Genomic DNA, 14926 nt, shown 5'->3' with positions numbered 1-14926 from the left:
TCGGCTCACGTGGTGTAATGGTACGAGTGATGCTGCTGATAAAAGCACTGCCTGAGTTCCGTGGGGGTTCGAATCCCAGATCAGGCTCACAAACACAAGGGCGCATGATGTTAACTGAGCGTAGCCATTAAAGGGGGGCACAGGAGTGCACTCTAAGTGCTGGTCCCAAGCCCGGATGAACAGGAGGGCTGCACAGTGACAAATCAAACATGCAGACGAATGATTTATTTGCAGATGCCAAAAGGAATCATTCATTCGTTCGTATTTATAATATTGTTATTGTATTGTATACATTTTCCAAAAAAATATTAACCCTTTAATGGTCTCACCAAGATGATGCAACTTTCATGGATGATTTTCAGCTGCTAAGTTCAAAATTAGAAAGGCTGTCTACTAATATTTTTAAGTTAACATGTCAACCATGAAGCAGATACGACCCAAACAAGATTATTTAAATACAGCTTATTGTTACCCAGATATTTAGCCTCAAAGTAATCTCAACCAAATGGATGAACAGACCATTTAAGGGAGCACACATACATATAATTTAATAAAATCTAGTGCAGGTGGGTTTTACATCGCGTGCATGTGTTGTCTCACTTTATTTGTGATTCTATGATGGCTGCATTTGACCTATGACCTGTCTGCACTGCGTCTTGCACCAGCTGTACAGCCCACGCTGGTACGCTTAGTCTTTAGCCAAGAAGAATAACCAAATTTAGTACCAGGTACTTAAATGAAGTGAAGCACAGGTGACTTGGTAATGGAAATAACAAACCTTGTTACACGTTATTATGGTCATTCATTGCCCAAGCTAAGAGGACCGTTACCATTAGTAAGCAACCAGTAGTCAATAGTCTATTGGCCATTATCATGACACAGTAATAAAGACCGTCCTCACAGATATATCGATATGCTTAGAGCTTATAAACAAAAAGAAAATAGAAATATAATCACAATGTTTGAAGAAGTTCTGTCATTATATTTAAAACGTTTACCTACCAAAATCCCTTTGAGCTCATGAATGGCAGAACCCGATGGTATTCGCTCTCTCTGTTTGGGAAAACAATCAACAAGGACGTCAGTTCAGGAGCGTCAAATCTGAATCACAAAACTGCAAAACTTTAAACACAGATGATTTTACTTTGTTTAGAGTGTCACTTTATTTGAGGGTTGTTTTTGGCTGATGCGGATTACTAGCGATACAAAACATGACTACTAATCATGCCAACGACAGGTTACTGTGTCCAGCTTGCCCTGTAATGAACAAGAGCTTGGAAGCTTGTGAGATTTAAATGTTAAATGCTAAATGGTTTGAGTTTGTTAGCTAAATGATAGCATTAGGGTATATAGATAATGTGCGATGTCCCCCAGGCTGGTGTGTTGCTGCATTGCGCCCAATGATTTCAGACAAAACTGGACCCAGTGCCAGCCTGAACAGGATTAAGTGATTTTAAAACATGAAGATGAAAAAATAAAGAATTAATCATTTACATTTTCAGTATTTAGGAGACGCTTTTATTCAGAGCGACCTACAGTATTGTGACAATATATACGGGCCTTGCTCAAGGGTCCAACAGTGGCGACCTGGCAGTGGTTGGCCTTGAACCAGGGCCTTGAACAAGGCCAACTGATGTACAAACCCAAATCTAACAAGCTGGCACAGTGGGAAAAAACTTAAATACATTCTTATGTTCTAAAATTCTCCCCCTTTACCCCCCAATTCTAGATTACGAATTCGCTGTCGTACCTGAGGCGGTCTGGCTCTGTTGCCCGTTTGGCCGACTGGCCGGAGCTGAATGCCTCCTTTAATCCTTTCCATCATCTCCGTCACCGCCTGCTGCCGGATGTCCTTCTCTATCACACACAGACACACAAAGAGGGCATTCCGATGCTGAATGCGGCTGAAAGCAGGCGCTTTATGTCTGGCTGAATGGTACACAAGTAAATAACCAACTAACTAAGGACGTCTCCGAGTGTCCAGCGTGGCTGAGCATCCCTGAGCGAAGGAAAGATAAAAAAAAAAAACAACAACCTTTAAAAGGGTCCTGAATGTCAGCCGTAGCTGCACAACGAAGGAGTGGAAATTCTATTTCATTAAGGCTTTATTTAGAGAAATAAAAAACCGACAGCACCACGAATGCCTGACAAATCAAATCATCAGGGGAATGTAGCCTTGGTCACGTTTGCTCCGACTCATTACATTCTTTTCTTTGAACGCGGCCGTTTTAACTGTGAACACTTTCCATTCATCGGAGTCGAAATGTCCTGAACCCGAGCCAAAAACAAAAATGAAATTTATTAGCATTCTTTACAAATCTGAATAGACGACGTATTTCGGATCTGAATGACAGAACCGTGTGGTTTTTATGGAAATGTCAAGGCCCGAAATTAGATGATTAAACCGCTGCTAAAAGAAGCTGACCAAGGTCGTTCCGAATACGCAAATTCTTTTTAACGTCGCTCCTAATGAGAATAAATCGGCATTTTCCAAATTCAAGGTGCTGAATATGGTATGTTTTCTTTAAAAAAAAAAAACTTTATAAAGGAGAAAGTTAACGTAATTGCTGCGTGTAATTTCACATTGACACCTGAAATTAATCTTAAAATGAATCTTTTTTAATATTATAAGACTACAAACGATCACAGAGAGAACAGTGTGGTCAGACATTAAGTTTAACGTTTTGTTTTGGTGGTTAGTAATTTCGCAGAAGCAATTTAATACCACAGAGCTTCATAATAAAGTCTGTGGTTTAAAATAGCACGTCCGACAAGCTAATGGACAAGTGTCCACGTCCTTTTGGGTATATAATGCTTTGAGCTATCAGTCAGTAGATTGTCGGTTCAAATCCAGGCTCTGCTATGCAGCCCCTGTTGGGCCCTTGAGCAAGGCCCTTCACCCTGTCTGCTCCAGGAACCCCATTTTCCAAACAAGCTTTATATACGACAAATAAAGGTGTTCCTCTAAAGCAGTGGTAGCTCAGTGGTTAAGGTACTAGAATAGTAATTATATTGAAAATATATACTAAAAAAATAGAAACGTTTAGCCACTTTTAGCCAGGTGGCAGAGTGGTTCGAAACTCAGCTCTGCCATCCGGGTGGGCTGGGCGGCTACATGAACAACGATTGGCTGTTGTTCATACAGGGTGGGAGCCGGAAGGGGCCTCAGACCTGATGCAATTATGACCTCGGCACCTGCACAGAGTCGAGGGATAATGTGGACAGGGTGTGTGTCTCCGTGCACAAAGCTGATCCACATATACAGTGTATCACAAAAGTGAGTACACCCCTCACATTTCTGCAGATATTTAAGTATATCTTTTCATGGGACAACACTGACAAAAGGACACTTTGACACAATGAAAAGTAGTCTGTGTGCAGCTTATATAACAGTGTAAATTTATTCTTCCCTCAAAATAACTCAATATACAGCCATTAATGTCTAAACCACCGGCAACAAAAGTGAGTACACCCCTTAGTGAAAGTTCCTGAAGTGTCAATATTTTGTGTGGCCACCATTATTTCCCAGAACTGCTTTAACTCTCCTGGGCATGGAGTTTACCAGAGCTTCACAGGTTGCCACTGGAATGCTTTTCCACTCCTCCATGACGACATCACGGAGCTGGCGGATATTCGAGACTTTGCGCTCCTCCACCTTCCGCTTGAGGATGCCCCAAAGATGTTCTATTGGGTTTAGGTCTGGAGACATGCTTGGCCAGTCCATCACCTTTACCCTCAGCCTCTTCAATAAAGCAGTGGTCGTCTTAGAGGTGTGTTTGGGGTCATTATCATGCTGGAACACTGCCCTGCGACCCAGTTTCCGGAGGGAGGGGATCATGCTCTGCTTCAGTATTTCACAGTACATATTGGAGTTCATGTGTCCCTCAATGAAATGTAACTCCCCAACACCTGCTGCACTCATGCAGCCCCAGACCATGGCATTCCCACCACCATGCTTGACTGTAGGCATGACACACTTATCTTTGTACTCCTGACCTGATTGCCGCCACACATGCTTGAGACCATCTGAACCAAACAAATTAATCTTGGTCTCATCAGACCATAGGACATGGTTCCAGTAATCCATGTCCTTTGTTGACATGTCTTCAGCAAACTGTTTGCGGGCTTTCTTGTGTAGAGACTTCAGAAGAGGCTTCCTTCTGGGGTGACAGCCATGCAGACCAATTTGATGTAGTGTGCGGCGTATGGTCTGAGCACTGACAGGCTGACCCCCCACCTTTTCAATCTCTGCAGCAATGCTGACAGCACTCCTGCGCCTATCTTTCAAAGACAGCAGTTGGATGTGACGCTGAGCACGTGCACTCAGCTTCTTTGGACGACCAACGCGAGGTCTGTTCTGAGTGGACCCTGCTCTTTTAAAACGCTGGATGATCTTGGCCACTGTGCTGCAGCTCAGTTTCAGGGTGTTGGCAATCTTCTTGTAGACTTGGCCATCTTCATGTAGCGCAACAATTCGTCTTTTAAGATCCTCAGAGAGTTCTTTGCCATGAGGTGCCATGTTGGGACTTTCAGTGACCAGTATGAGAGAGTGTGAGAGCTGTACTACTAAATTGAACACACCTGCTCCCTATGCACACCTGAGACCTAGTAACACTAACAAATCACATGACATTTTGGAGGGAAAATGACAAGCAGTGCTCAATTTGGACATTTAGGGGTGTAGTCTCTTAGGGGTGTACTCACTTTTGTTGCCGGTGGTTTAGACATTAATGGCTGTATATTGAGTTATTTTGAGGGAAGAATAAATTTACACTGTTATATAAGCTGCACACAGACTACTTTTCATTGTGTCAAAGTGTCATTTTGTCAGTGTTGTCCCATGAAAAGATATACTTAAATATCTGCAGAAATGTGAGGGGTGTACTCACTTTTGTGATACACTGTATATACCTTGCTTATAAACACAACATAATAAATAAAGTATACATGCATAAACACACCATTCATTTATTGAAAAGCCCATTTGTAAACTCTGATAATACAATAAAACAATAGCACACATCTATTTATGTTGGGATGTTTGGTATTTCATTAAGCACTCTGCAAATATTAAAGAAGAGCATCTGGACACACACAGTGCTTTTAACAGTAAAGGAACAGGCCGCCGGAAAGACCTGCTGACATTTTAAATGCCTTTAATAATAAATTATCGCTGCTCTTAATGGTTCTGTCATTTTCAGTGCTCTTTCACAAAACTGGTGTTTTGGAAAGAGGCTTAAAACGTCGCTATCATAGACTCTTATTATTATAAAGAATGAAGATTTTTTTTCGTGTTTTTGTGTGCCTTACATACAGTTGACCTCACTGAATTGATTTGGAGGTGCTCAATTTTTCTAAACAAACATGAAATACCAAGAGGATACGCTCCGATACGCACCACCCTCAACCAGACAGTAGGAGGCGCTGTTGCAGAGGATGCCAAATGTGTCTGTGCAAATAGTGTCAAGGGATTTCTCAGAATCTTTTACTAATACTGTGGACTGTAGATGGTAAAACACCTGAATTCATTGCCAAAACTGTTGTGCTTTAAATCATGTACTGTTCACTCGTACAGCTTTATGCAGAGTGACTTGGATGTATCCTAACTCGTAAACAAAAATGTGGATCAATCATGACAGCATCGCCTGTTTTAGACTTTGTTTTAACATTTCACAGCATTTGTGTCCTTCATTTGAAAAATAAATAAATTTGAGGAGGTAAAACATTAAAGATCTTCTTTTCTTGTGTTGTTCTGAATGAAAAATGTGTCCCAACTTTTTGGAATTGCGTTCGTAATTCACAATACTTTGTTAGACAGAAAATGATGGCAAACATTCACAGGGTCTGTCTGAAAACATAGTGACCCGCCTGGTTGCCTACGGCCTACCTGGGCAGCTCATAATTCAGATTATTTAGACGCACTACTTGGACGGCGATTACGTCACTGCAGTTTTAGCTTACTTACATTTACATTTTCTTTTACATTTTCAGCATTTAGCACACACTTTTATCCAAAGCAACTTACAGTCTAAGCAATTGAGGGTTAAGGGCCTTGCTCAAGGGCCCAACAGTTGCAACCTGACAGTGGTGGGGTTTGAACCAGCGACCTTCTGCTTACTAGTTCGGTACCTTAACCGCTAGGCTACAACTGCCCTACTAAGCTAACACAGTTAGCCTCGGGCCATTCAAACCAACGAGATGAGGTGGCACAACCCGAACCGCTAGCACGCCAGCTAACGTCACCCTCCGTGTACCGAAAACGCTTAAACTGTCCCTGACGAGCACGAATTTACAAATGAACAACACTTCTATTTTTATACCTTTATACAAATTAAACATCAATGAGAATTTATTTACATTTCAAAGGAACTCCGTTGGTTGCGCCACATTGAAGCGCCTCAGTAGGAGCATTTTAAGTGATCTAAGAATTTAGACACGCCCTCTTCTCTGGAGTGTAGGATGGCGTGAAATGCGTCTATGTAGAGAGAGCGCCAGGTTCTCAGACAGACACACGGTCCGTTCTCTTACCTGGATCTTTGGCTGGTGCGTCTTTTTCTACGAGTGAAATCTCAGTGGTGACGGCTTTTTTCTTACGCAGCATCGACATGAGCGAGCTGGAACAACGAATACAACCATTTTATACACCTGTTAGCAAGAAGTGTGGCTAAACAAATACACTGATCAATTATTAGGGCTGTCTTCATACTCTGCCTGTTAAAATCCGGCAGAATTGAAGCGGCACCCCTTAAAAACTCGAACGCTGACCTGAGAGGGTTGGTGGACACTGAAGGTGGAGGCGGGGGAGGAGGTGGAGGGGGAGGAGGTGGAGGAGGTGCGGGAGCAGGCACGGGGTTCGACACTTGCTGGAGCTTCTTCTGCAGTTCCCCCACTAAGAATCACAGACACACAGAAAGGAAAACAACAGCTCGTTAGTCTGTCCTCATTTGGATATACTCGGTTTCCCTGTGCACTCTGGTGACCTCGTTGGGCAAGGAGGGCGACTGGTGTGCACACGCCCATTCAGACATGCTGGAGTGTCAGCATGTACACAGGAACACGGCATGCGTGCAGGAGCCTCGACCAGACAGCAGGAGTCGCTGTTGCAGCAGCAAGAAGGTGATCACCCGGGGCTTCCCTCCCTCAGGCACAGCCAATTATGACTGTTGACAGCCAAGCTGGTGGCCCCACTAAGAAACTAAAGAACTACTACTATTACTACTAAAAACTACTGCCACTCTGATTCCAGACTCCAGATTTTGGTTGACAGGGATAGAACTCAAGGTTACACGTGTTGGAACAGTGGGAGCCTAGTGGGTAGAGCTTCAGGCTATCAATCGGAAGATTGTCGGTTCGAATCCAGGCACTCGAGCAAGGCCCTTAACCCTGTCAGCTCCAGGGGCACCGTACAATGGCTGACCCCACGCTGTGACACCAGGTCGTACAGATGAGGTGCGTATACGTACCAGTAAAGCGGAGATCTTTGGCCTCCGTCTCCATTTTGGAACTTTTCTCCATGTTCTCTCGGCGCTCCTCCTCCAGCACTGCAATCTTCCTCCCCATCGCTCCCAGCTGCTTCTTCAACTCCGAGCCCTGCAGTTCATCTTCTAAACGCTTTAGCTGGCGGAATGTAACACACACTCACATTTTAAATTGTTTTTATATTTTTTTCGAGTTATTGATGCATTTTATCACATTATTAGTCCGGTTGTTTCCCACCCAGCAGACTTGATGGCCAATTTTGTCTGCTGCAGGCACTGCCGATTGTGCCCGCTAGATGGTGCCTAGACGACGAAAAACTGTGATTTATTAACTAGCTTGTATTAAAACATGTCTGTCAGCTCATTTATTCATTTCTTACTTCTTCTGTTTTCTAATTTCTCCCTTTTCCCCTAATTTAGTCATATCCAATTTCCCAAATGTAGCTTCGTCAGCCTTCCGCCTTGACCTATGAAGAGTCACGCACTGCCATCCGTGATTCAACCGTCCCTCGTGCAGGCATCTCGACCAGCCAGCAATGAGGAACCTAGTCGACTCCTCCTTCCTCAGGCACAGCCAACTGTGACTGCATGAATGTTCGTCCAGTACAAAGTACAGCTTAGGGGGAGAGCTGGATCACCGCACGCCCCCTCTGACACGCACACAGAGCAAGAACACGTGAGGAGAGCCACACTCACTAGGGGGTGTGTTATTGCATTGCAACCAGTGATTCCAGGCAGCGGTAGCTCAGTGGTTAAGGTACTGGACTGGAAATCAGAAGGTTACTGCCAATTAGCCACTGTTGGGCCCCTGAGCAAGGTCCTCAACCTTCAATTGCCCAAAATTGTGTTCGGTCATAACTGTACGTCGCTTTGCATAAAAGCATCCGCTAAATGGCGCGAATGTCAATTTTGAGGAAGCCATTAGTCGAACTAAATGAAACGTCAGGTGTTCCACCTGTTGCTGATGTTCCAGGCGTTGCGTTTCCAGTCTGTGCGTGAGCGAGGTGATCTCTTTCAGGGCGTTCTGCAGCGCTTCCGAAGGGGACATGCCCTGCATCAGAGCCTGGCTCTGTCTCTTCAGCTTCTTCTGCTCCACCAGCATCTGCACACACAAACACAAACGCACGTTTACACACGCGGACTGAAGCACTTCGTTCGGAGAGTGCACAAACACAGCGGGGTAAAACAATTCAGTTGGGTTTTTTATATCAACCTCTAAACTCTGAAAGGTGGAATTTCGATGTACTTTAGAAACACATCAATCCAGATGTTCCTAAATCCAGATGGAAGACGCAAGTTCTGTGTGCAACAAGCTACAAATAACACACCTATTTATTTATTTATTAGGATTTTAACGTCATGTTTTACACTTTGGTTACATTCATGACAGGAACGGTAGTTACTCATTACACAAGATTCATCAGTTCACAAGGTTTATATCAAACACAGTCATGGACAATTTCGTATCTCCAGTTCACCTCAGTTGAATGGAAACCGGAGCTCCTGGAGGAAACCCACACAGACAAGGGGAGAACATGCGAACTCCACACAGAAAGGACCCAGAACGCTCCACCTGGGGATCGAACCCAGGACCTTGTTGCTGTGAGGCTGTGGGTGAGAAGATCACATGACCCGTCTCGTCTGCATGGGGCTCCCTCTGGTTTCCGCACAGCTCTCAAACGCATGCAGAAGATAGATTGGCTGCACCAAAGTTTGTCATATATGTGTGTGTGTTCACCTTGTGGGCGAAATCCTCCGCCTTGGCACGCAAATCCTTCTCCAGCTCCAGATCAGCCTGCAAGGCCTCGTATTCCTCCACCGCATACCGGGACACTACACACACACACACACACACACACAAAAATAAACAGTCATGGATTATATTGTATCCACAACACCTTCAACTACCAGATGAATTATGACATTTGATTTGCCCTCTTCTCAGACGTGTAGGTGACGGCTCTGGGTAAAAATCCACCGCTGACTGGTGTAAAAGAAGCTATTGGGGACCACACACGTGTACTACCCGTACAGGGTCCTGGTCTGCGGCTCTCCTCGGCTGGTGCAGCTTAGAGAAATTACAGTATGAATTCTGAAATTATTTGATTAGGAGGGAAAAGAAAAAGGGTGACAAACGGTGACAAATGAGCCTGGCATCCACAGGTATGGCTCTGGGTAAAAATCCACCGCTGGCTGGTGTAAAAGAAGCAGCTGGCGACTGCACACGTGTAGTACACGCACAGGGGATGCTGAAATGATTTGATTGGGAGAAGAAAAAAGGAAAAAAAGGGGCGGCGGTGACAAATGAGCCTGGCATCCACAGGCCACGAAATATTACATCACTCGTGGACCTGGTGTACAGGAAACCTGAAGCGGACGGCTGGTGTAATTATTATATGAGTGTGTGTGTATTGTTTCAGAGATCAAAGGTGGTTCGCAGTGTGTGTGTGTGTGTGTGTGTGTGTGGAGGGTTACGCCGATCGAAACTGACCTCTGTTATATTTCCCCAAAAGCTTCTTTTGTTGGAGCGATTCGGCAATCAAAACAGTATTATCATGTTTTTCTTGCAGGAGCTGAGAGAGACACACACACACACACAGAGAGAGAGAGAGAGAGAGAGAGAGAGACAGACAGACAGAGAGAGACACAAGGGAGAGAACAATATGATTCTCAAGACTACAGTCATAAATATATGGACACAAATATGTGCAGTATGTCTCACTCTGCCTGTCCTTGCACCCATAACAATTCCCACTCCTCTAAGAAGGCAGGGATTCTACAGAAATTTGGGGTGTGCCTATTTAAATTCGTGCCTTTTTATCCCAATTTATCCCAAATGTCTTTAATAAAACTGAGGTCAAAGATCTGTGCAGGCCACAGGAGTACTATCCCAAACATTTATCATTATACACCGAACAGGCATAACATTATGACCACCTTCCTAATATTGTGTTCGTCCCACTTGTGCTGCCCCATAACTGTGTATTCTGACACCTCTCTATCAGAACCAGCATGAACTTCTTCAGCAGTTTAAGCTACAGTAGCTCGTCTGTTGGATCGGACCACACGTGCATCAATGAGCCTTGGCCGCCCATGACCCTGTCGCCGGTTTTGGACCACTTTTGATAGATACTGACCACTGCAGACCGGGAACACCTCACAAGAGCTGCAGTTTTGGAGATGCTCTGATCTGACCCAGTCGTCTAGCCGTCACAATTTGGCCCTCGTCAAACTCTTCTAACATCAACTTTGAGGATAAAATGTTCACTTGCTGCCTAATATGTCCCCCCTTCTCCCCCCCACTAACAGGTGCCGTGATGAAGAGATAATCAGGGTCATAATGTTATGCCTCGTCGGTGTATGTCTTCATGGACCTCGCTTTCCGCCGTAACAGACACAGTCCTTTCCCAAACTGTTGAATTCAAGGGGTGTGCACATACTTTTGGCCACATGGTGTGTGTTTAGTGTAGAACGTGAGAACAAGGATGCGAGTCAGTGAATTGCACAGTGGACGACGGGCCGCCCGACGTACCTCCTCTTTGGTTTTGCGCAGCTGCTCCTTTGTGGTCTCCAGACTGATGGATACCTGCTTCTTCTCCTCCAGGGTCGACTCTAATTTACTCCTCAAGTCTGGATCAGAACGCACAAACAATTACAAACAGAAGATCACGCCTTACAAACAAACAAAGGATCAAAAAAGGACAGTGACGTATTTATTTTAAGGGGCCAGTAATAACAAGGACAGCGATTCAGAAGCTCAGTGAGTTCGAATCTCAGCAGAGCCTGTGTCTCATGGAGGGAAGGTCGGACAGGGTCTCGAAATGCGATCTCCGGGACCGGTCCGGGCGCCTGTGTGAGTTGCGGGAGTCCAACACTGGCAGGTGACAAGAAGCGGCCGCAGATTGGACACGTGTGTCTCTTTGATCAGATGTGGGGTTTAGCGAGCGCCAGCGAATTCACAGTCAGGAATCGGAAACGGCTAGACTGGGGGATAAAGTGGGAAAAATGTGGAACTGGCAACCAAATTTCCAATTCATTTCAGTGGGTCAGGGCTCAGGACTTTGCACAGTCAACACCAAATTATAAGCAAATTTTATCACAGAATTTTTTATCCTGGTCAGGGTCGCAGGGCACACAGGCTGCTGTGATGTTCGTGTAGACGCCTGACTGGAGTTCGAGGCTTAGCAATAGTGTGCCACCCAAGCACCGGTAGCATGATGTTTTTCTTATATAGGTGATTTAATACCTGTTAACAATGGACGTGGCTGAAACACCTGAACTCAATCATTAGTACAGGTGTCCACATACTTTTGGCTGTCCTCATATCTGGTGCAAATGTCACTCAACATTCCAAAAATGTACGGACGTTCCCATATGGAACACCAGGGACATTCGTGATCCATACCTGAGATGACAAGTTGGCAGTGGGAGGAGCTACAGGAATCAGGCTCCTCCTCCTGAGGATCATCCTCATCCAGGTTGATCTCGGCGATGACGGTGGCGTCCAGGTGGGCCATGTACATCATGCTCTTCCTCTTCAGAGAGCGGTTCTGTCTGTTCAGCTGCACAATGACACACAGGGAAGGAAATTACGCTAATGGGGTGTTCAGTAAAGACGGCAAGATGCACTCGAGGGCCAAAAGTATGTGGACACCTGGCGAAAACCATGTGCATTAATGGTGCATTTAATAAGGAGTCACCTTTAATTTCCTTGCAACTGTAAGTAAAAAATTTGATTGATGGATGTTTTTAAACAATGTTCTGCTTGAAGATCTATGGCGGATGGCAGTTGTAGCCTAGTGGTTAAGGTACTGGACTAGTACATTACATTTACATTTACATTACATTTACATTTAGCCGACGCTTTTGTCCAAAGCGACTTACAATAAATGGAGTACATCTCTAAAAACAGCATAAATAATATAAAAATAAGAAAAGAAAAAATAAATAAACGAAATGATTTGCTAGATTACCAGGCCAGAAAGGTGGCATAGACAAAGAGGAAGAAGAACTAGAGGAGGAAGAGTGGAGGAGAGGGAATGAAAATGAGGTTAGAGGTGTTAGTATGTTAGAGGTGTTAGGAGAGAAGGTGTTCCTTGAAGAGCTCGGTCTTCAGGAGTTTCTTTACCGTAGCGAGGGACGCCCCTGCTCTGGTAGTGGCTGGAAGCTTGTTCCACCATCGGGGGACTATGTATGAGAACAGCCTGGATTGCTTTGTGTGTACTTTCGGCAAAGCTAGACGGCGTTCTGTGGAGGAGCGCAGCGGACGGAGGGTAACGTAAGCCAACAAGATTGCTGGTTCAAACCCCACCACTGCCAGGTTAGGGCCCAACAGTGGTATTGTTTAGACTGTATACTGTAAGTCACTTTGGGTAAAAGCATCCACTATATGCTAAAAATGTAAATGCAACCCCCCCCCAAAAAAAAATACATAGGTGCACTAGAACACAATGGCCAAAAGTATTAGGACACCTGACCATGGGCTTGCAGGACGTCCTATTTTGAAAGCAAATGCTATTAAATTAGTGAGACCTCTATGTGATCTTTTCTCTTTCTGAGGAGGCTTCTCACAAGACTTTGAAGTATGTCTGTGGGAATTTGTGCCCATTCATTCGAAATGTTGGTTGAGAAAGCCTCAAATAAAGTTCCAGTTTGTGGGTCAGTGGAGTTTCTTTAAACCGAGCTTTTCGTCTTTATAGAGCTGGAACAGGAAAGGGCCTTCCCTATACTGTTGCTGCCAAATTAGTGGCACATAATTTCCTTATATATATTCCCACTTCTGAGTGAAGATCCTTTTCAAGGTGTTGGAATGGGAATCTGTGCCCATTTAGTCAAAAGTAACAGACCACTGGAGTTTCTTTAAACCGAGCTTTTCGTAACGTCTTTATAGAGCTGAAACAGGAAAGGACCTTCCCTAAAGTGTTGCTGCCAAGTTAGAAGCACATAATTTTCTTTATATAGATATAGTTGATTTATTACACCTGTTAGCAACTGCTGTGCCCAAACCACAAGAATTCAACAAGTCGAAGTATTTTTGTTTACACACACTTGTAAGGGTTTTTTCCTTTTCTGTAACTAACAGCTAGATTTAGGACACAGCCATTTGTGATCAGGTTTCTCCAGTGAAGGTTTTGTTATTGGAACGTTCACCGCCGGTCACTAAGAACGTTTATTCGTCCGCGCTGTTACGCTCTACGATTTCGGGAAATTGCGCTCGTATTCTCTGACCGGTGGGGTGCGCCGGTCTGAGGTCGTCCCTCCTCCCGTGTGTTCCTCAAACCGCTCTCTGCGTTCAACACTGTCCATCAAACAGGAAATGGCCCCACAGCTGAGCAGTGTAGCGCCTGGGCATTATGTGCTTCAGAAAAGCCTGATTTCGGCCAATCATGACGCTCCGTCTCTTCCATTAAAGAAGCCGCCGGCGTGGCGCGTTAATGCCGGTGGCCACTGCGCTCGAACCCCCCCTTCCCTTTCGTGTCTCTGTGCCTTTGTTTGGGGTCCCTCTCTGTGCCCGTCTGCGGCTCGGTGGTCAGCCTGATGAATCGCGGCCTCGCAGCGGGAGCCCCTGTGAAAGCTCTTCCTCTGAAGCGGCCGCACTAAACATCTCAATTTATCCTCGCGGATGAAGCTTTTTTTTTTTACTACACGACTGTTTTGGACCCTGTGCAGACTGGGATTGAATTTTGGGTTCGTGGAGGAGACGGAGACGTAAACAATGTTTTGGCTTTCGGCTGAACGTAGAATTCCTCAAGGTTTAATATCGGGCCCTTTTATTGTCCTCACTTTTTTCCATTGATTTACAAAATGAAGTCTCATTTTGCTCCAGAACTTTATTTTTTCAAATCCAAAACGTACAATTTAGAAAGCTAGGAGCTTTTGTTAAAGCTACTTCGCTGCTTTAACGACAAAAATAGAATCAAATGTGGCCACACGCTAGAAAATCCAATCGTTTTCTTTCTTTTTTTCTTGAATCCGGGTCATTCCTAATTTACATTCAAATAAGGTTGAAATATTTTGGGACCACAACCTGCGTCCACGACTGTTTGGGACCCTGTGCAGACTGGGATTGAATTTTGGGATCATGGAGGAGGAGGAGACGTAAACAATGTTTTGGCTTTTGGCTGAATGTAGAATTCCTCAAGGTTTAATATCGAGCCCTTTATTTTTTCTCACTTTTTTCTATTGATTTACAATCTGAAGTGTTTGATCGATGGAATCGGGTCTCATTTTTGTCCAGAACTTAATTTTTTTAAATCCAAAACTTACAATTTAGAAGGCAACAATGTTTTGGCTTTCGGCTGAATGTATTATTCCTCAAGGTTTAATATCGGGCCCTTTATTTTTCTCACTTCTTCTATTGATTTACAAACTGTGTTTGATCAAAAAGTGTTTGATCGATGGAATCGGGTCTCATTTTTGTCCAGAACTTTATTTTTTCAAATCCAAAA

At 44.4% G+C, this 14926-nt stretch overlaps 1 protein-coding gene across 1 annotated transcript in view; it reads right to left on the bottom strand.

Annotated features, from left to right (window-relative positions):
* Positions 1 to 14926, bottom strand: part of shtn1 (shootin 1) — a 34362-nt gene that overhangs the window by 6693 nt on the left and 12743 nt on the right. The window contains exons 5-14 of the mRNA XM_063007075.1: positions 11884 to 12040; positions 11011 to 11108; positions 9970 to 10051; positions 9217 to 9311; positions 8434 to 8580; positions 7464 to 7617; positions 6766 to 6889; positions 6529 to 6614; positions 1751 to 1857; positions 1003 to 1053 (exon numbers count right to left, since the gene is read on the bottom strand). Of these exons, the coding sequence (XP_062863145.1) occupies positions 1003 to 1053; positions 1751 to 1857; positions 6529 to 6614; positions 6766 to 6889; positions 7464 to 7617; positions 8434 to 8580; positions 9217 to 9311; positions 9970 to 10051; positions 11011 to 11108; positions 11884 to 12040 (1101 nt within the window). The remainder of the gene's footprint in view (positions 1 to 1002; positions 1054 to 1750; positions 1858 to 6528; positions 6615 to 6765; positions 6890 to 7463; positions 7618 to 8433; positions 8581 to 9216; positions 9312 to 9969; positions 10052 to 11010; positions 11109 to 11883; positions 12041 to 14926) is intronic.

The sequence above is a fragment of the Trichomycterus rosablanca genome, chromosome 13 (assembly GCF_030014385.1).
Source record: "Trichomycterus rosablanca isolate fTriRos1 chromosome 13, fTriRos1.hap1, whole genome shotgun sequence".
In the NCBI taxonomy this organism is placed as follows: domain Eukaryota; kingdom Metazoa; phylum Chordata; class Actinopteri; order Siluriformes; family Trichomycteridae; genus Trichomycterus; species Trichomycterus rosablanca.
This window is presented reverse-complemented; position numbering and strand designations above follow the sequence as displayed.